This window comes from Saccostrea cucullata, unplaced genomic scaffold (assembly GCF_032062105.1).
Source record: "Saccostrea cucullata isolate Sc308-1 unplaced genomic scaffold, CSIRO_AGI_Scuc_v1 ctg2219, whole genome shotgun sequence".
NCBI lineage: Eukaryota > Metazoa > Mollusca > Bivalvia > Ostreida > Ostreidae > Saccostrea > Saccostrea cuccullata.
Genome location: NW_026930392.1, coordinates 114,969 through 136,002, shown reverse-complemented (window position 1 = coordinate 136,002; position 21,034 = coordinate 114,969). Strand labels below are relative to the sequence as shown.

The following is a 21,034-nucleotide window of genomic DNA, read 5'->3' as shown; positions in this document are numbered from 1 at the left end:
ATCTACACAACCTGAGTTTCAAATTTCCTGGCCCAATGGTTCTGGAGAAGAAAATTTTTAAAAGATGCCATAAAGTTTTCATTAATTCATAATTATCTCCCCTTAGAAGAGGGCTTGGCCCCTCATTTGAACAAACTTGAATTCCCTTTACCCAAGGATACTTTATGGCAAGTTTCGTTGAAATTGGCCCAGTGGTTCTTGAGAAGAAAATAAAAATGTGAAAAGTTTACGACAACGACAACAACAACGACTACAACGACAACGACAGACAACGGACAAATTTTGATCAGAAGAGGTCACTTGAGCCTTCGGCTCAGGTGAGCTAAAGACACCGTGCTGCATGAAAATTCTGTAAGCTTACTAGAATAAAACTGACTAATATACAGACCAACGAATGTGAACGAGAATTCGCACATTTTGGAGAACTGCTGGTGTAAATCTATTTCATTTCATTATCTTATCTCTAATCTCTTGAAAGTCGGTGTGCAATACAGGCATTTGATGTTAGTTTTTTACATAAAAAGGGTCTTGATTTATAAATACGCTATCGATGAGATTATTTTTTCAGCAAAAAAAAAAAATGATCCGAATAGTCGACTATCGTTCGAAAAATGCAATCGAATGTTCGACTTAGGAAAAGGAATATTTTAGCATCCCTAGTATTAAAACTGGAGATATATTGCAATGGTATCTATCACACTACTACAATTATTTCTATATTAATTACAGTTGTATCACTTTAATCATATATTAAGGCCACATAAATGCAAGTGTTAATTAAAATAAAAACGATAAAAAAGGAAAGGGTTTTCATATAACATTAAGTAAAAATAATCTATACGAGGGCTGTTCAATAATTCAATAATGTCCTTAACTGTATGACATACAATACAGATATCATATGACATTAAACTTGACTTTCTCCCATTAGTGAATCTTTAATGAACTTATAACAGTTTATGTGACCACTTTTCATCACATAGTTTCATCGTGAGAAGCTGGGAAACAAGGGCTATTCGAGACACTGCATTATAAATGAATGGTAAAGAATCAGTAAACTAGAGTGAAAATAAAAGCTTCATTAAAACTGCTGTAAAACTCGTTAAAAATTCCAAAGAAATATTCACTGAAATATGTTACATTTACAGCAATCAATGCCTGTTTTGTAGACAAATGAGCAGGTGGATTTCAATGATAAAAAATTATATAATGGGCATCAAAAATGGGTACCGTCCTTGCCAAAAAAAAAATTTAACAACTTATGTACTGTTCGCCAAATTACAACAAATAATATTTGATGATGTATGATTGACTTCAAGACACATAACAAATTTGATAGACATCATATCGGGAGTACTTATTATTTTTTTTTAAAGAAATGTTTGACGGTAAAAAAGCTTGGTACCCAAAGGTCACCCTATATTTTGAAAAATGAGTGAAAACGACAGCGTGTTCGAAAGTCTTAACAATTATTTTAAAATATGATTAACTGTAGTTATCCACGTTTGTTTTATATTCGAACAGATATTGGAACATAAATCTATTGCTTAAAACCCTCAAAACAAAATTAACCATAAGATGTACTTGATAAAAATAGCAAAGGTCTGACAAGAGCAAAGGTATGCAAGAGCACAAAGACAGACTTATATGCAATTTTCTTAAAATATTAGTGGTATTGTTGTTCAAGTACGTATTCGGGGAGACAGTTTAATTTCTGGAGGAGTCTAGAAAGCAATTTTTTTTGCAAAAAAATCTAAAGGCTTATTAGAGGAAGGACCCAAAATGTGGAATCCACTATATTGAATTTCTTCATGACAGCGTCCAAACCCACATGCCCTGAAGAGTAAAGGAGTTGTCGGGATAGACAGAAAGTTAGTGTTTTTTCACATTAACAATATTCGCAAGATCTTTGACCGTTTGACTTGTTTCTTTTTCCAAACTTGAAAAATACACCTTTCAGAGGGAAGAAACAAGTCCAGGAAATTATTGGATCTGTCATTTTCCAGTATACTAAGGGTCATACCTAAAAATGAGTTCTAAAGACCAAATCATTGAAAAGCGTCTTTTGCTTCTTTCTGAGCACCGAGGACATTATTATTGAACAGCCCTCGTATGTTCCTCTTTTTTGAAATCAAGTGCAAGAAATAATGTTTTAAAAAATTATCAAATTTATATGATAGGAACTGCCAACATCTCGAGCTATTGTATAAATATTGAATGTAGTTGAGAGTGGCATTGAAAATGAAAATTTTTGTCATGTACTATGGCACGCCGATTGGTTCAAAAGTATTTTCTGCACAACGATCAAGATTTTATACACGAACTAGATGAAAAATATACACGAGTAAAATAAAATTGCACGTATAGGTAAAAATTGCACATAGTTTGAAATATTTTAACACAAACATAACGAAAAATACACGAATCCGAAATTTTTTACACGATTTAGGGGTATAATATGCACAAACAAAAATAAAAAATTGCACGAGCAGAGGAAACTAAAAATTACACAAACAATTTTACTGCGCATACAGCTGCGCATATCATTATTATGCACATAGAATATTCATCGTGTTCTTGGTTTTCTGTACTCTTTATCTCTTCATGTATTCTTAGCTGGATGTAATCGAGAATAGAAAATGGCGTTGACGATGGCATGTGCTTTACTTTGCTCCTTTATTTCTTTGCTAAAACTCGATCCGATTTCTAGCTAATGCCAATCGAACAAATGAAGTGTTTCCATGTGATCTATATGTGAGAATACTTCAAAGTTTTTCGAAAATATTACGTTTTTTATGGCGTCGAGCTTTAGCTTGTACATCTAGCTATGAGGAAATCTCTGACTGCTCACCGCTTTCTTCATGCGCCAAATAATATAGTACTCGAACCAAGACCTTCATGTATCTGGCGTAGGAATATACATGCCAATTTTTGCGTTTATTCCATAAATTGCTTGAAAATCATACAATTTCAACAGTTCTGTAGATAGTTGCCAACTCACCCACTTTCGTCGGGTTACTTTTCGACCCTTAACCTGATTATTTTTATGACATGGCGGGTCATGCTTATCGGCCGATTTCCGGATTTGGTTCGTAAATTAGGTTGTACTTTTAATTTCCAGTTACAACCCAAGCTTTATCTACGTAAACAATGCCGAGGGCTATGTGCAGTAGGCAAGTAAATTATCAGTCCAGGTGTAAACAATACGCAAGTTTCGAGATTATCTCCCTTGGTGCGCTCTTTCGTTGGGAAGGGGAGTTTCGTTGCCGCGTAAACAAACAGGTGGGACAAATGTTTGATATTGGATACATTGTATCATCGATATACTGGTTTATCATAACTACATGATTGTCGGGATTCACTCTACATTTCGAGAATAACCGAATTAATTTAAAGACCTCATTTTTTAAAGCAAAAAATCGTAACAAAAAAGAAAATGTCGGTTGATGTGAGACTTTTCAGACGAGGGAAGCTATTTGGACCTCTAATAAAAACGGTACACATGCATCTGAACATTGTACGTAGGCGATCTAAATGACACATTGATTCTCTTCCTTATTACAACTTCAAAAAACCCACAAACTTTTTGTTTGTACAATCAAGAAAATCAGTTACTTTTTATTAAGACTATGACGTTTATTTCGTTTTCAAGTACCTATAATTTAAAGTAAATTTGTAAATATGCATAGTTGAACTTGATAAAATCATCAAATACATCACAGCTTAATATCATTATCTTTTTACAACATTTAATAAATTTTAAAATCCATAAATATCGTTCATTTATTTATGCACGTTTGTATACAGAAACAACCTGTCCCACCTCCATGCCGAAATAGATACTTTTTGCGCCTCTATCACAGAAGAGTTACAATCTCGAAACTGGCGTATTAACTGGGATTGTTTTGACAAATCAAAATTTGAAATGGCTTCCGATAGAACAAGATTGTTATCAGGACCAGCAGGAACAAATTGAACAAAGAGAAAAAGAAACGATAGTTATGTACATGTCAAGGAATCTCGGAAAACAACTTTCATTACATAAAATAAAGTGATCGAAGGCAGTGTAGATCTTTCTGTACATTTAGTACACATTGCACAAGTTAATTATATTAATTAGGCCTAAGAGAGAGGAAAAGTAATTTCAAACCCCCTAAAATTGGAATCTCAAGTTTAGCACAAGGGACCTATATACTAACCCCTGCACGAGTAACAATATAAAAGCAGGGGTTCGAGTCAGAAGAATCTTGGATTAATGAGTTGAATGTTTTTATTTCATAAATGCTCAAATCGGGATATTTTATTTACAACTAAGCTATATAATTCTATAGACATATGCATGCTTTTAAACATGCCAGTAATTTAACAGTTTCAATGCCATATCTAAAGCGCGGCGCCATTGTGGCCCTTCAGGCCTTTGATCTTATATTGACCGAGATCCTAACCAATATATGGAGGTATTATTTTGATGCCGGAAAAAAATTGTGACAAGAAGGAATCGTATAATGCGGGAAAAAAACATTGCATATGATGCACTCGACTTCGAACTAAAAGTACCTGACGATAAACAGAACGGCTGACTAGGATCTTGATTTTCTAAAAAAAAAAATGTTAGAATTATTTTGTTTTGTTTTTTATTTAAATAAACTCTCTATAGCTTTTGAAAAATTCTAGTTTATAGATACAACTTTAACGGAAATTATTTGTATAAATATAATAACACTTGCATAAACAAACGATTAATAAAGTTGATTCTTCATGAAATTGGCAGAATTATTGCTGATTATAATCATTAGGCTGTAGAATTAATTTTGGTACTTTTCATTTGTACCTATTTTATTTTCTTTACCACTCGGAATAGGACATTATATATACCTATATTCATTTGGCTGGATATATATTTTTTTAAACTTAAGTTGGGATTACCTTAGATGTACACAGCATGTTTTTAGATCTAATGTCAAACATTAAAAAAAATATTTCATTCTAATAACACATGTATTCATATTTATAAAAAATCAGGATATCAGTTTTGGTTGGAGATCTTTAGCCTACTTTGTTATGAATTCCTTCCATGAAATCTCATATTTTCAGTTATAAACTACTCAATTAAAAAAAACATGACATTTCTTGTAAGCATTACCCTCATTCATAATGGCGATTACATGATAAATGTTTTCATTTTAATAAAAAGGACCAGATAAAAGGAGAATATATATACTCTTATGTGCTTTATGTACATGCGCTTTTGTGTTTTTTTTTTTTTTTTTGTTACTTTTAAAACATTGTGATTTACTAAATACATCTGTACGTATAATGTTACAAATAGGATGCAATAAAAAAAATTGGAATGGATACAGCAGTGTCATAGAATGCGTTTTTTCACTCTTGAAAAATGCAAATAATTCATGTTCTTTATGGAGCTCGATCTTTGGAAATATTTTCCAAGACAACAAATTCTGTTTACATTTCGAATTCGACTTCATGATTTTTTAAAATTATTTTCCAAACACTAAGTTTTTTTTACAAAATTACTCTTTTACCCAAATATATGGCCATTATAAAGAAAAACATGATTATATTATTATGAAACGAAATTAATCGTCAATCAGGCCTGTAGACCCCCCCCTTATTTTCGAGTATAGATTTTGTTATAGTAATTATTTTCTTTACATGCTGATTGACCCCAACCACCAATTTTTAACTGTTGTTAGATCGAACGCAGGCAAATCCCAGGATATCGTTCGGCTATTTCATGTACCCTTAAATTCTTAAAAATATATTTCAGGCACGTAGCATCAGGAGGGGGCTGCCCCCTCTCCTTTTTTTTTTTTGGTGTTGTTGTTTTGCAAACAGAACCTACTTCCATTGTAAAATGTCCACTGAAAGCCCCCTTTTTTGTTGTTGGATTAGAATTGAAGGTGCCTCACTACCTCAACGAAATAGGATTTTCGAGATTGAACGCTTTACCTTATTTTGCTCGTTAATTAGGTTTTTTAGGTAATTCCCCCCCCCCCCCCCCCCCGCCCCCTCACTTTAAAAAGCGATATTACATATGTATCTGCATATTATAATTTTAAATTTTGTTTAACTCCTTTATATGCGTTTTAGTTATTCAAAATAATCTACACTAAACAGACAGAAATTAAGCTTAAATTCACATAAGTAAAACGACTGCATAATTTTACTAAATTTTCATGGATTCATGTATTTATGTAATCACCACACGTTGTTCAAAATTTAAGACTACATGTACTACTTTTTCACATTCATAGTTATTTCAAAAAATGATATATTCGTGTCAATATTAAAATTAAAGTTGCGCAATTATTTGCTCGTTTTTTTTTTTTTTTTTTTACTATTTACTTCTAAAAATGTATCTGGCAAATTCCACAACCCAGATGACAGCAACATTGCTTCAAAATCTCTGTATGAATTGCTAATAACCTTCAATCAAAAGGTATTATTGATGTGTCAAATAACAGTTACTATAAATCGATTAGCGTACAGGTGTCTTTCATTCCAGAACCAGCAGGGAGGAATCTCTCGATATGAAAAGGTCACGCACATCCTTAATTATTACCAAAGTACACACAGTGGGTGGTGGAGGAGAAGAGTTTGATTTGTTGTTAACTCTCCTGTAGTACTTCACGCTGTTTTTATTTATTTGCCTTTACTATGATAATATCATTGTTTTGAACTTTCAAAAGATATTGCTATATAGAGGTATAACATAAAAACACGCAACTGATAATATATATGCACCCCCCCCCCCCTTTTTACGTTATCTATACATGTGTAGAATATTTTTAATCGGGGGGTGTTAATTTATATGCATATTGTGTGCCTGTCAATTTTTACATGTGTAAAACACGTTGTGCATATTTTTGAGAGTCTAGCATAATTCTGAAAGACTGAATCTTTTTTAAAAGATTAATATTGTTAACACATTACTCATCCTCTTGTTTTATAATGTTTCAAGCATCTAAACCACACTGAGCTGTTCTCTAATGAATATTAATGAAATGTGCGCAATGAGGATGCGTCGTATATTATGTCGACGTTGTATATTCTCACTTGTGCAGTTTTCGTTTTTACGTTTGTGTAATTTTCTCATTAAATCGTGTAAATATTTTGTTAATTGTGTAGTTTTTGTATAGTTTGTGTAAATTTCAATAACTTTGTGTGTATTTTCCTCACTTTGTGTAAGTTTTGTCTTACTCGTGTAATTTTTGTTTAAGGTCGTGCAGAAAATACTTTTGAACCAATCGGCGTGCCATAATGTACCCCAAGAAAATCATTGTCAACCGAGGCGCAACCGAGGTTGACTATGGTTTTCTTGGGGTGATTTTTTTATTAGTTACATACTGTATAAATCATGCACAGCAGAACAATTTCCATGTCAAGGAATTCTAATATGGCAGATGTAGTGTCCAGTCATATCACCTCTTTCATCCAGAAATACCTTCCTGCTAGATATAAACATCCTCATAAGGACAAGAAATTTTAAAATAATGAAAGTATAGAAAAAACGTTGTACATGTAAATATTCTCTTATGCAATTGTAGTAAAACAAATTGATAGTGGTATTAAAATATCAATCGGCAATGGTTAACTTGAGCAGAGGAATTTGCTTAACCATCCTCAGTTTGACTTTAGTGTTAATGTTCTTTTCATCTGTCATAGTTTATTTCAAATTCTTTAACGAATAACAGAAAAAATGTCGTGATCTTTATTTATAAGAAATGTTACCTTATAATCTCTGACACGAACCATTCACCCTCAAGGAAAATGTAGTTAAATATTATATAAAATGCACACACAATTATAATTACTTAATTTACTAGTTTTGTGAAAACGAATAACGAAGTCTTTGTTCCTTCTTTTTTTTTAAAACAGAATGAGGTCAGCGTTGCACATTGTTGCACATAAAGCGAAACTAAAACTAGATGTCACAAGATAGTATAAGGTGCACATTAGTCCCAACTGATGAGCAATAAAGCGTATACTTTTAAAATCTATAAATAAAATGCAAAAAAAAAAAAAAAAAAAAGAGAGTGAGGAGGTGGTTACGATTGGCGAATCTAAATTACTGACCATTTCAGATGAAACTGGAAACAAACAGTGGACTTCTTTAAAAAGTCAGTCATAAATAATTCAATTAAATCTTGATATATATATAGAAGAGATGAAGAAGAAATAAGTTGTGGTCATTGATTAAGAACATATATGCAAACAATTTTCTTTTATATCCGAGTCTTTAAGACAAAGAAGCGTGAATTTATACGGGCAAGGAAATAATGGTAAAGCAAATTGATAACACTTGGAATCGTGTATTTATGATATATCGGAACACTCTAAGACATGTATAAGAAATACTGAGAACCAGAAAAAGCACTTGATGGGAAAAGCATCATTTTAACCCCTATCCAACTGATCTCTAAGGTAAAACTATTTGAATATCTACAAGTCATTATCATTAATATTACAGAAGATGATCTGGTTACCGTATTAACTGTAAGAAGTTCTATGAACAAAGTTTTAAGGTACCCGATTGCCTTCTGTAGGATGTAAATGAAAATTGATATACTTTATTGCACAAGTACGGGGTACTACCAATCATATTCCAAAACATGTATTGATTATTGTTTAAATATTAGAGGGATTTGAAGATGAAGAAAAAGAACAATGATAAAAGTATAGGTCCATCTATCTTTAGAAAGTGTTTTTGTACTGAATAAATGCATCAACTTTCTGCTTCCTTATTATAACCAAGGTAAAAAGAGAACGCAAGCGAACAATTATCATTGTGTGCATCCCATTAAAAATACTTCAACCTTGAAGGTAGACTTAATCTTGTGTAACCGAAACTTAAAACACCGTGGTAGGGCGTCAAAATGTATGTCTAAAATGTCTGCCTTTCATCAAAATTCAGTAAGTAAAATATCAATTTTTTTTTTTTATAAAATAAGGTAATTGGAGCATGTACAATCATTTGAAATTCACGTTTTCTTAAATTTGGATATTATATCACGACTTACATACATGTGTTGCTGGACCAACCTTTTATGTTATTAAATGTGTTAAAAATTATATATATATATATATATATATATATATATATATATATATATATATATATATATATATATATATATATAAAAACTACGAATATCGGGAAGTGATTGATTGACATACATCCTTCCACTTTCAAAAGATAATATTTCATAAACTACACACAGAATTATGATTGTCCTTTACGAATACAGGTGGAAAAAACGTAAACATTAACATTGATAGATCGGGCTCGTGTCAATAGACAAACACAAAAGTTTTACCTTGATGTTATGTACAATTATTGTAGTCGTTGAAATTTAAGAATGTTAATATGAAGATTAAATTCATAAATCGGAACTTAAACTGAATTAGAAATTATTAACAAATCTGCATTGTACTGAAGATATAAATGATAAAATTTGATATATAGCAATATTGAATTAAAAAAAGTTCACTTTTATTTTACATGACATATATGTCTATTAGATATTACCTGTTGTTATGATGCTTCACCCCACATTTTATCAGATAAATGACAATAATTGAACTTATAAATGATAGTAGCACTTTATCAGATCAGTAAATATTACGTTCCATTTATATCATTTAGTGTTATGAATAGTTGTTTACATAGCGTGTTTTGGAGGATAATGAATGTATACTCACCGTCAATAGAAACGCAACACCCTAATTTTAGGGGTGAAAATTACATACGGGATATAACTATGTACCAAAAAAGTTAGGACATCTTTTACTTTGCCAAATCGGTTATTTAACGGTTGAATGATTTTCATTCCATGACCGGAAGTTGATTTTTAGCTCCCTGAACAGAAATAAAATATTAACATTTTTAATAAAATTATTGTCAATATTTTGGGTTTTCAAGGTTTTGTACCTGTTAGTCATAAGTCTTGTACTAAAAGTCCGGAAAAATATCCTTCTTTCTCTTCCGGATGTGATGCCTGTATTTCCTCAAAGTTACTGAAAGCACGCATTTTCATTGCTTATGTAAGAATTTTTCAAAATAAAGAAAAGGGAGAGCTACAGATGCAAATATACACTACATAACGACTTTTCGGGCTCATATGTTTCAAAAGCATGAATGGCAGTTCCTTGACCGGAAGTCCAAGGGTTACTACACTACGCCAAGTTAGAGAAAATTCGACCTCAGGATCTGAAAAACAGGCATTTAAAAAAGGACAAGAATATTTATTTCGCTCAGATTAAGACATTGATAAACTTAATGCATGATAGAATTCGGGCTGCTTATGTTGTACATGACGGACTAGCACGTTTTAATTGAATGGTCGGAGTGGGGGATGTTTTAAAAGTTATGTGTTACTTTCTAAGGTCTAAAGATAATATTTAAAGTTCAAATGAAGTATCATTGTTTTGTAAATTTACTTTTTACATTTATGTATTCATTCTTAATCTTATCTTTAAACCTTATAAAGTAACACATAACTCTAAAACATCCCCCCTTCCGACCATTCAATTAAAACGTGCTAGTCCGCCATGTACAATATAAGCAGCCCGAATTCTATCATGCATTAAGTTTATCAATGTCTTAATCTGAGCGAAATAAATATTCTTGTCCTTTTTTTAAATGCCTGTTTTTCAGATCCTGAGGTCGAATTTTCTCTAACTTGGCGTAGTGTAGTAACCCTTGGACTTCCGGTCAAGGAACTGTCATTCATGCTTTTGAAACATATGAGCCCGAAAAGTCGTTATGTAGTGTATATTTGCATCTGTAGCTCTCCCTTTTCTTTATTTTGAAAATTTCCAACATTAGCAATGAAAATGCGTGCTTTCAGTTACTTTGAGAAAATACAGGCATCACATCCGGAAGAGAAAGAAGGATATTTTTTCCGGACTTTTAGTACAAGACTTATAATTAACAGGTACAAAACCTTGAAAACCCAAAATATTGTCAATAATTTTATTAAAAATGCTATTTTTTGATTTCTGTTCAGGGAGCTAAAAATCAACTTCCGGTAATGGAATGAAAATCATTCAACCGTTAAATAACTGATTTGGCAAAGTAAAAGATGTCCTAACTTTTTTGGTACATAGTTATATCCCGTATATAATTTTCACCCCTAAAATTAGGGTGTTGCGTTTCTATTGACGGTGAGTATATATTAGGTGTATTTACACATCAATGCATGCATAGCCATCATTTTTAAGGGACAAAGGGCAAAAAAGAATGACAAGCATAAAATCATGTAACAAAAAACCTGAAATTCTGTTACCTGAACAAAGCCAAAAATGACTAGTATATTAATCTACTGTATTATATTAAAATAAATGAAGCGTTCAATCTACATGTTGGGAAAGTGACTACAATTTTTCAAAACTCAGTAGTAAAAAACGTACCTTTATTGAAAACATGCATTCCTTATGAAACATATCATAAAAATTAGTCATCTATGTCAAGTGCAGTCTATTTTTAAGTATTATTTAGAGTACGAGTTTCCTACTGTATCAGAGATACAGGGCGGGGCTTGAGGCGAGAGCGATAGCTCGAGCCGGGCCCCGCCCTGTATCTCTGATACAGTAGGAAACGAGTATTCTAAATGACTTGTGACATGACCTTTCTAATGACCTCACCAATTTACATTCGTATTTGGGGACATATCTCTCAACCAATCAGATGATTTTAGCAGAAAATTGATTTAGTATCCCATTTTAAGCATTCGCAACTGAAATGCCGAGTGAGGTGGACGTGCAGGTAATTATTTACTATTATTTTAAAAATAATTATTTGAGGGATGCATTATATAATTTGTTTTCCAAAAAATTTATTTAGATTTGATTGGGTAGGTTTCTTTTTTTTCTCTATTCAGCTCTTGCTGACATTTTTTTTTAATTTAAGCTACGAATTAATGCAAAACATTTTTATATATAAGAATCATATGATCATATGATCATATAAGCATAAGATGCTTACTCCTCCATGGCATCTGCTCCCATCTCTGATGTTTTGGAGATCCGTGTCTGCTTTGCTCCTATTTTGTATATTTTTATGGACTTTTGATCCGAATACTGTTCGTTATCTCCATACATGTATGTTTCATTCATGTCAATATAATATTTCTGGAAACGTTTTATTTACATGTGTCCCAACATGCGAGATAAAACTGTTGTCATGTGACTATTTACGACAACATATGGTATATGTAAAATTTGTTGTTATGAAAATTTCTTTTTCTATTAAGTTTCCCATAAAAAATGACGGATTTTTATATCAACTTCAAATGTGTTGATATCACATTGCAACATAATTTATCACATGTGAACATAGTTACTAGTATCTTGCAAGTTAAAATTGAAGAAATTAAACTATTACTTCATGACAAACAAACTGTAAATATTTTAGGACTTTGTGAAACCTTCTTGAATGACCAAGTCAGTGATTCTGAATTGTATATTGAGGGTTTCGATATGGAAAGAAAAGATCGCATTCTGAGAGCAGGTGGTGGAATTATTGTCTACATTTCTAATAATATAAGATATAAACGTAGGCCTGATTTTGAAATCAATAATATTGAAACAATTTGGCTGGAATTAAAGATTAAAAATTCTAAACCAATTTATTACTGTTCAGCATATCGTCCACCATCTGCTCCCTCCTGCTGGGCAGAGGACCTGGCTAGAGAGATTAACTGTGCCTCCTGCTGTGACGATGCAGAAATTATCTTAACATGTGACTTTAATGTAGACTTATTCAAAGAACCCCCACAAAGTTGGACATATGCTATGGAAGAGTATGGTTTTTCACAATTAATTACAACACCAACCAGAGTAACTAATACCTCAAGTACCCTAATAGATCACTTTTACACCAATAAACCAGATAACATGTGTGAAGTAAATATACCTTTTATAGCCATCTCTGATCACTACCCAATATGTGCCACTAGAAAAACAAAATGCATGCCGCAAAAAGGAAAACATATAGAAATTCAGTATAGAGACTTCAAAAAGTTTGATGAAAATAAATTCCTCCAAGACTTAAAACAAATAGAATTTAACAATCTCCTCCAGATGCATGACCCTAATGAAATACTAACTGAATTCTATGAATTATTTAATAGCGTCCTTGACCAGCATGCACAGATTAAAACAAAACGAGTAAAGAGTGAAATCCGTCCTAAATGGATGACACAAGAAATAAACAATGCTAGACATTTACGGGACTATTACCACAAAGAAGGAGACATGGAGAACTATAGAATTTATCGAAACAAAGTTAGCGTTCTTATAAACAAATCAAAATCTTCTTACTATAAAACAGCGATTGAACAGAGTTCAAATCCCAAAGAAATGTGGAACTATCTTAATCAATTAACATGTAATCTTAAGAATACAACTCCATCTCATGTGTCTTCTAATGGTGAAATTGTTGACAATTTACAGGATATTGCAAATACTTTTAATAACCACTTTATGGATGTCTCTAACAAGCTTCTATTGGATATGCCAAAACATGATTATGATCCTAATATATTATGTAATTTTGTTAGGTCTAAGCTTGATGAAGAAACATTGTTTAGTATTCATCAAATTGAGGAAAGTGAAGTTTATAACATGTTAAATTCTCTAAATATCAATAAATCAGCTGGCATTGACTTCATTGGGCCACGTCTTCTGAAAGTCACATCTAAATATATATGTAAACCTATAACTCATCTTATTAACGCTAGCATAGCAAGTGGTATTTTCCCGACAAATTTAAAACAAGCCAAAGTAACACCTATTTTTAAGAAAGGTGACAAAGCTGACCCGAATAATTATCGTCCTATTTCTATTCTACCAACTATATCTAAATTGATAGAAAAACATGTAGCTAAGCTAATACAAAATTTCACTAATGAATTTGATCTACTAACACAATCCCAGTCGGGGTTTAGGGAACTCCATTCCTGTCAAACTTCACTTACAAAACTAACAGAAAGTTGGCTTACTGCAATGGATCGTGGTGAATTAATCGGTATAACATTTATAGATTTTAGTAAAGCATTTGATTTAGTGAATCATGATATTCTTCTAGAGAAATTAACCCATTACAAATTTGACCAAACAGCTATAAAGTGGTTTAAATCATATCTTTACGATAGGACCCAGTGTGTTAAATTTGGATCATGTGTCTCCAATATTCTACCCGTCACAGCAGGAGTGCCACAAGGGTCAATTTTGGGCCCACTTTTATTTTTATTGTACATAAATGACCTTCCATTACATGTAAACAATTCAAATATTGATATGTTTGCTGATGATGTAACTCTGTATTCTAATAATAATAATGCAAGATGTTTAGAAAATACACTAAATTCAGATCTTTGTGAGATTGAGAAATGGTGTGCTCAAAATCAAATGGTTTTAAATGTAGATAAAACAAAATGTATGTTAATGGGAACACAGCAAAGAAAATCAAAATTAGATAATCCAAATTTACAACTTTATGCCTCAGACAAAACAATTGAAATGGTTGAAACTGAAAAAATTCTTGGTGTACATATTGATGATAAGTTACAATATGCAAATCATATTGACTCGGTTTGTAAAACGATAAATTATAAGTTATTTACTCTTCGAAGGATTAAGAAATTTCTCCCTCTACATACCAGAAAACTATATTACAATGCTTATATTTTACCATCTATTAACTATTGTTTGACTATTTGGGGTAATGCCCCCAAGCAGGACATGGACAGATTATTTAAATTACAGAAAAGGGCAGCAAGGATTATTCTTGACGCAAGTCCAGATTCTTCTTCTAAACCACTGTTTGAGAAACTTGGATGGTTAACAGTTTATGAGCTAGTTGATCTATACAAATACATATTATTATACAAAATTTTCAGTGGAACGACTCCCCAATATCTTTGTAATTTATTTGAATTTCATTCTTCTACTTCTTATAATCTACGATCTGAAAGTAATTATGATCTAAGATTGCCGAAATTTCGTACAAACTTATTCAAGACATCTTTTCAGTATTCAGGTGTACATCTATGGAATAAACTTCCCCAACACATTAGATTCTCTCAATCTCTACGAACATTTAAGCGTAATATAGAAAATTACATCATCAGCTGTCGCACAATTTTTTGAGGACAATAAGGTTTCGATATTGTATATTGTATTATGATTGTTAAAACTATACATGGACATTATATTCATTATCGTATGATTGTAATTCCTTAAACATATTACTATTATATATGATGAATTGTATTCTGTATTATTTTTTGTATTTGATATATATAGAAGGCCCTGGGGAAGAATAGTGCATGCACTAACCAGGTTACCTTCTTTAAATAAAGTATTTATTATTATTATTATTATTATTATTATTATTAATAACTATTCAACAGGTAGTTACTGCATTAACTTAAAGATAATTTAACTATCGTTCGTGCAACCAGATCCTGGAAAAATGAGTAACTCGTACATTATCGAGAATATTTCATTTATTAAGAAAATCATCATCATTGCCCTTTACAGCTCGAGTACGTAGGGCAGCAACAAACTTCCTCTACTCTTGTCTATCCTGGGCCTGCCTCATCAAAATAATTAAAATATAATGGCAATGTCCATGTTTTGCTATGAGAAACTTAAAATACGTGTCGAATAAAAAAGTAAAATAGGACAGGCACGTAGCATCGTTTTTGAAAGTGGGGGGGGGGGGGCAACCTGAGAAAATTTTTTTTACTTACCTAAAAAAAAAGTGACAAGCAAAAAAAAAAAAAAAAAAATTAAAAATTGCCCAAACTCGAAAATCCTATTTCGTGGGGGGGGGGGGGGGGGGGGGGGGGGGGAAGGGGGTAGTGGCCAACATTTTTTAGGGCCAAATTACTTTCACTTCCAATTTTTTCCTACAATTCTTTGATGTCACTAGTCACTATACTATGGTAAAAATTGGGGGGGGGGGGGGGGCAACCATCCTTTCAATGAACATTTTAAATAGTAAAGGTAATGTTGGGGAAAAAATTGGGGGGCCAGGACCCCCCTGCCCCCCCCCCCCCCCCCCCCCGTTGCTACGTCCCTGTAGGAGGTGCACAATGGCAAGATGGTAATAAAGATTCTGTGAAAGTTTCATTAAATTTCACTCTGTAGTATAAGAGGAGTTGCGGATAAGAAATGGGTACTCCAAAGCGTAACAGACGTACAGACGGACGGAAATACCGATTACTATATACCCTCCCACTTTTCAAGCGGGGGGGGGTATAAATATATATTTATGAAGATGAAATGAAAGCGCTGTTACAACGCCAAATGTAATAACACCGCAAAATGTAATAACCTTGAATTCTGCTTGTTGTTTTCAAGGTCTACAGTAACCTTTAAAATAATAGGCCGTTAGTAAATACATGCAGTTCTAACGTATAGTCTTAGATGAAGTTATCTCTTCAGTAGTTAAATTTATGCTCTCAGTTTTAAGTTATGGCCCCAGCATGCAGCCAAGAAATATTTGGAAAAAAAAACCGCATGGTTAAATGTTTATCTAAAGTATTATTAAACCCCCGCTTGAAAAGTGGGAGGGTATACTGTTATCGGTATGTCTTTCCGTCTGTCCGTCTAGCTGTACGTCCGTCCGTTCGTCTGTCTGTTACGCTATGGGGTACCCATCTCTTATCCGCAACTCCTCTTATACCACTGAGTGAAATTTAATGAAACTTTCACAGAATCTTTATTACATATTGCCATTGTGACCTCCTATTTTACTTTTTGATCCGACACATATTTTGGGTTTCCCGGCCCTAGCAAAATGGACTTTACCATTATAACCATATGGGAGGCGGGGGTATCATTTAGTGACCTTATTGCTCATAGTGCCTCTAGTTTTTTGACAGATTCAACAATTTTCAAGTCTTAAAATGCAATATATCTTCAGATAAATAGTTATGCAAAACACGAAGCATCAAAAAATCGATATAATATTAATTATACCCAAGTGTTTGTTTTGGTTGATACTTCCCTGTATTAAGGAAGTAATTCCATTGATTAATAAATACATTTTGTAAATTGAATGAATCAAATTTGAAAATAATCTCGTGAAAGGAAATGATAATAATAATCCTCCTTTTATTTTCTTTTTTTGAAGTCAGTACATTAACGAGATGCAACAGGTAAGAAACTTTACGAAAATTCCATTACCAAAAGAAAATATGTTAATAAATAATCACTTATTCTCACATTTTTTAAGGATGTTGAATATATTTTTAACGAGTTTATTAATAACGGTATAAAATGATCTTTTTCAATCAATGCGATGATTTAGCCACCTTCGGAGTACAATTCAAATATAGTCCTCGGGATCGGAGATAATGCTGTATTTCTCCATATTTCTCCGGTTGCTGAGTCTTAGTATTAACCTCAAAACAGCCAAAATTGTATAAATGGTATTAAGAAAATTATTATTTTTACTCGATTTAGTACAAATGGAATAGAATGCTGCGATGACCATATCTGGAATATCACAGCCAAACAATGCATACGTAAGAATAAATTTTTCTTAAATTCTATTAAGTGGATTAATTCAATCAATTTTTAATTTACTGTAAACCAACTTTTATTCGCGACGACTTTATTTCGCGATTTAGTAGAGGTAAACTAGATCGCGACGATTATTTTTCGCGATCAAGCCTATTTAGGTTCTCTTGTGAATAGACACATAGACTTTAAGAACCGGTTCGCGGCGAGAAGTATTCGCGATGACGAGGCTCTCGCGAACTTCGCGAAAATTTCTCGCACGCGAATAAAAGTTGGTTTACAGTAATTATTGTTTTCACTTTATTTGCTCATGTTCAAAAACTTGCTGTTCTCGGTGACTAGCTAAAATTGCTTAACTTTATTGCCGAAAAAATGTGCAAAATAATTGCAGTCAAGGTAAGCAATATGGTATTTTTGATATCAGTTCTAGGGTCAATGTGAGATTGTACTTTTCTAAAATTTAACTCGATCGTAATAAAAGGGTAATTATGCCCCTTTAATCGAAGATTTGGGGGTGTATAGTTCCTGCTATGCCCGTCTCTCTGTCTGTCTGTTTGTTTGTCCGCAAGAACTGTCACCTTGCCCATACCTTTTGAGTGTATGGGGCGATGGAATTTATATTTCACAGTCGTATTCCTTGTGACAAGACCTTTCTTTGCGTACCAACAAATTTGACCTCTTGACCTTAGATTTTGTCCCACTTTCATAAAAAACTTTAACCTTGGTAATAAATATTGAACCTTTGGTGCTAGGACTTTCATGCTTCATACGAGTACATGTATTTTGTCTGACAAGACCTTTCAACGGGTATACTAGTAAGTATTTTAACCTTTTGACCTTGACCTCAGAGTTTGATCCACTTAAAAAAAACTTTAACCGTAGCCGTAACTTTTGAACAGGTAGTACTAAAGCTTTCAAGTTTCACATATGTATTCCCTCAGACATGGACTTCCTATGGATACAAACAATTTTGACCTTGTAGTTTTACTTGCATTTCAGAAACCTCAACCTTCGCCATTAATAGCAGCCATACGAATGCATCAGTGTTTCACAGACACATCTTGCTTTTTATCATCTTGTTCGTAGGAGAAAAAAAAAATCTTATAGTTTTTTTTTCAAAATGTCTTGTTTTTTCGAGTCATTTAGATAATAACTTTGTTTTGAGAAAATCCGATGAATACTATTATATTATACTATACTATATTATGATTAAAAGTACTAGTATTGAAATTATTGATACAAGTTTTGTAAAATGGGTTTTTATATATTTTCATAACATTATCTGAGCTGTTTTCACCACTGTAACCACTTTTTAACTAAAAAAGATTCCTCTTTCGATTATTTAACTTACACGTTTTTTTAAAAAAATTTTCTTTAAAAAAATTATAAAGATTAATGTTTTAACCTCTGTATACACCCAGCTTGCAGCCCTGGATATGTTGGGAGGAATTGCACTGTGATGTGTCCATATCCTCTCTACGGGTTTCTATGTAACTCTAAATGTGACTGTTCGGAAGGCCTTTGTAACAGAGTGACTGGGTGTCCCTTCTATAACGGATCAGGTAATTTCTACTTACCCACTTTGTCTTGTAATCTTTCCAGTGAAATATTTTGGTGGTTTGTAAAATGTCTTCATTGTATGATTGAATAATACCCAGCTCTCTGATTGGCTGTCTTATTAAGAATTTATCATTTTTTCACAAAAAAATTAAATTTAACTATTTTACATTACACTCCCTTTAGTTTTGATGAATACTTTTGGCTTTTTAAGTCTTTTTACCATTAAACTATTGACTGGGCTGTTTTTGTGAAAAAGAAAAAGAAAAAGAAAGAATTAGGTCATGTGACTAGTCTGTATGTTTAACTAGTCAGTCTGCCATTAACTGTATATTTTGTCTTAAGCCCTGCCAATTAATTGCTTTACATCTGTATACGTTCTTTTAATGTGTAATGTAGTTTTAGTTTTAGTTATTTGTTTGTTCAATACATGACATTTTTACTCAATTGCGTTTTTAATAATTCATACAAGAGGATAAGCAAAAACAAGCTGCGAATAGCCAGATTTGTCTTGACTCATTACAGGAAAATTTGTGGATCCAAATTATACATTTGATTGTATCCCTTTGTTTTTTAAATATACATATAAACTAGGACAATCTGTTTCATTTTACAGTTTCAGATGGTTTTCAGAGTGATATAGGACATGGTGCAAGTGTTCAGTTACAAGAGACGACGACGGCAATCCTTAACGGTACCGATCTGTGTACAACTGTAGATTTAAACACAACGTTTTCCCCGAATTCACAAAACTACATCAACAAAATATTGTTGAAATTGATAAGGGGACTTGGTTCATTTTGTGCCCTTTCGTATACAGTGTATTTTATTATCTTTGTATACGATATCAACAGAAACAGGCAAATATCACAACAAAACAGGGGTTCAACTGAAAATATTCCAGTTGAGGCAATTCAGTCCTATCCTAATAATGAATACTACAGGGTTATCTAAAATATATGACACTATTTTGAAAAATATGCATATTTCTCAAGCCATTCAGAACTAAAATCTTTAAAATAAACATCGAAAATATATCAAATTGAGGGTGAAATGGCTGAACTTTATTTATAAAATACAATTTATATCTAATTTCAGACAATTTATCCAAAATAATTCAACAATTGAAGGTTGTACTGAATTTTATGAATTGAATCAATCAAGTTTCTTTGAACTTGTATATTTTATATGCATAATTACTCTGATGGAATTCCGCTAGATTTTTCATTCGTAAAAATGTCAGTCCTAAAAACACCACAGTTGCCAGAAGGATATGATGTTTTTCAAGAAAGCTGCTTGACATCAGAAAAAAAATCAACAATGACTATTGTGAAGATTTTCTGCATTCTGTAGTTTATTATACAATGTATAACATTTTTGAAGAAGTATTCCCATTATATCACAAATATAATATTTTTATCCATATGCCCTGAAAAACTGCCGAATCACGCCGGATATAGTTATATTCCACCGGAAACAGTTATATTGCCCTCCCGAACACAGTTATGTTCCCTCGTGTGCAATCATTCTGCATATCAAATACATGTACTTCGGGTTCGAAGTTCACAGAGGCAGTTGCTAAGCAAACGTAAACAGTTCCGCGAAAATTGAAAAGTCGAGACAACGTCTGCGATTTTTTATTTGAATTCAGAGGAATTAGATAATTCATTTGAGGAGAAGAATTCTTTAAATATAACAAAGGTTATCAACACAAGTGTCAGCATACTGAAAACATTCTGCCATTAAAAAAGGTGGGGGTATTTCTGAATTATACTCAACGCACATATACATAGTGTTCAATAGATATGTTCGATGATCGATTTGGGTTCAATGCTTAAAAATGTTATATACCATAAATTGCATGTCTTAATTCTCGGACAGCATTATCAGAATATTTGCCCCTCGGTGACAGGAAAGCCCT

The 21,034-nt window shown here is 32.5% G+C and overlaps 2 protein-coding genes across 2 annotated transcripts in view; one reads left to right on the top strand and one right to left on the bottom strand.

Moving 5' to 3' along the window:
• Positions 1–11,504, bottom strand: part of LOC134228390 (uncharacterized) — a 30,803-nt gene extending 19,299 nt beyond the window's left edge. Inside the window, exons 1-2 of the mRNA XM_062710038.1 lie at positions 11,434–11,504; positions 7,369–7,469 (exon numbers count right to left, since the gene is read on the bottom strand). Coding sequence (XP_062566022.1) covers positions 7,369–7,401 — 33 coding nt within the window. The 5' untranslated portion in view covers positions 7,402–7,469; positions 11,434–11,504. The remainder of the gene's footprint in view (positions 1–7,368; positions 7,470–11,433) is intronic.
• A 5,568-nt stretch (positions 11,505–17,072) lies between these two features.
• LOC134228382 (uncharacterized) lies at positions 17,073–20,637 on the top strand. The gene is made up of 4 exons (XM_062710032.1): positions 17,073–17,192; positions 17,500–17,561; positions 18,978–19,118; positions 19,730–20,637. The coding sequence occupies exons 1-4, from the start codon at positions 17,128–17,130 to the stop codon at positions 20,065–20,067; spliced, it is 606 nt and encodes a 201-aa protein (XP_062566016.1). The 5' UTR covers positions 17,073–17,127; the 3' UTR covers positions 20,068–20,637.
• Positions 20,638–21,034: the final 397 nt, after the last annotated feature.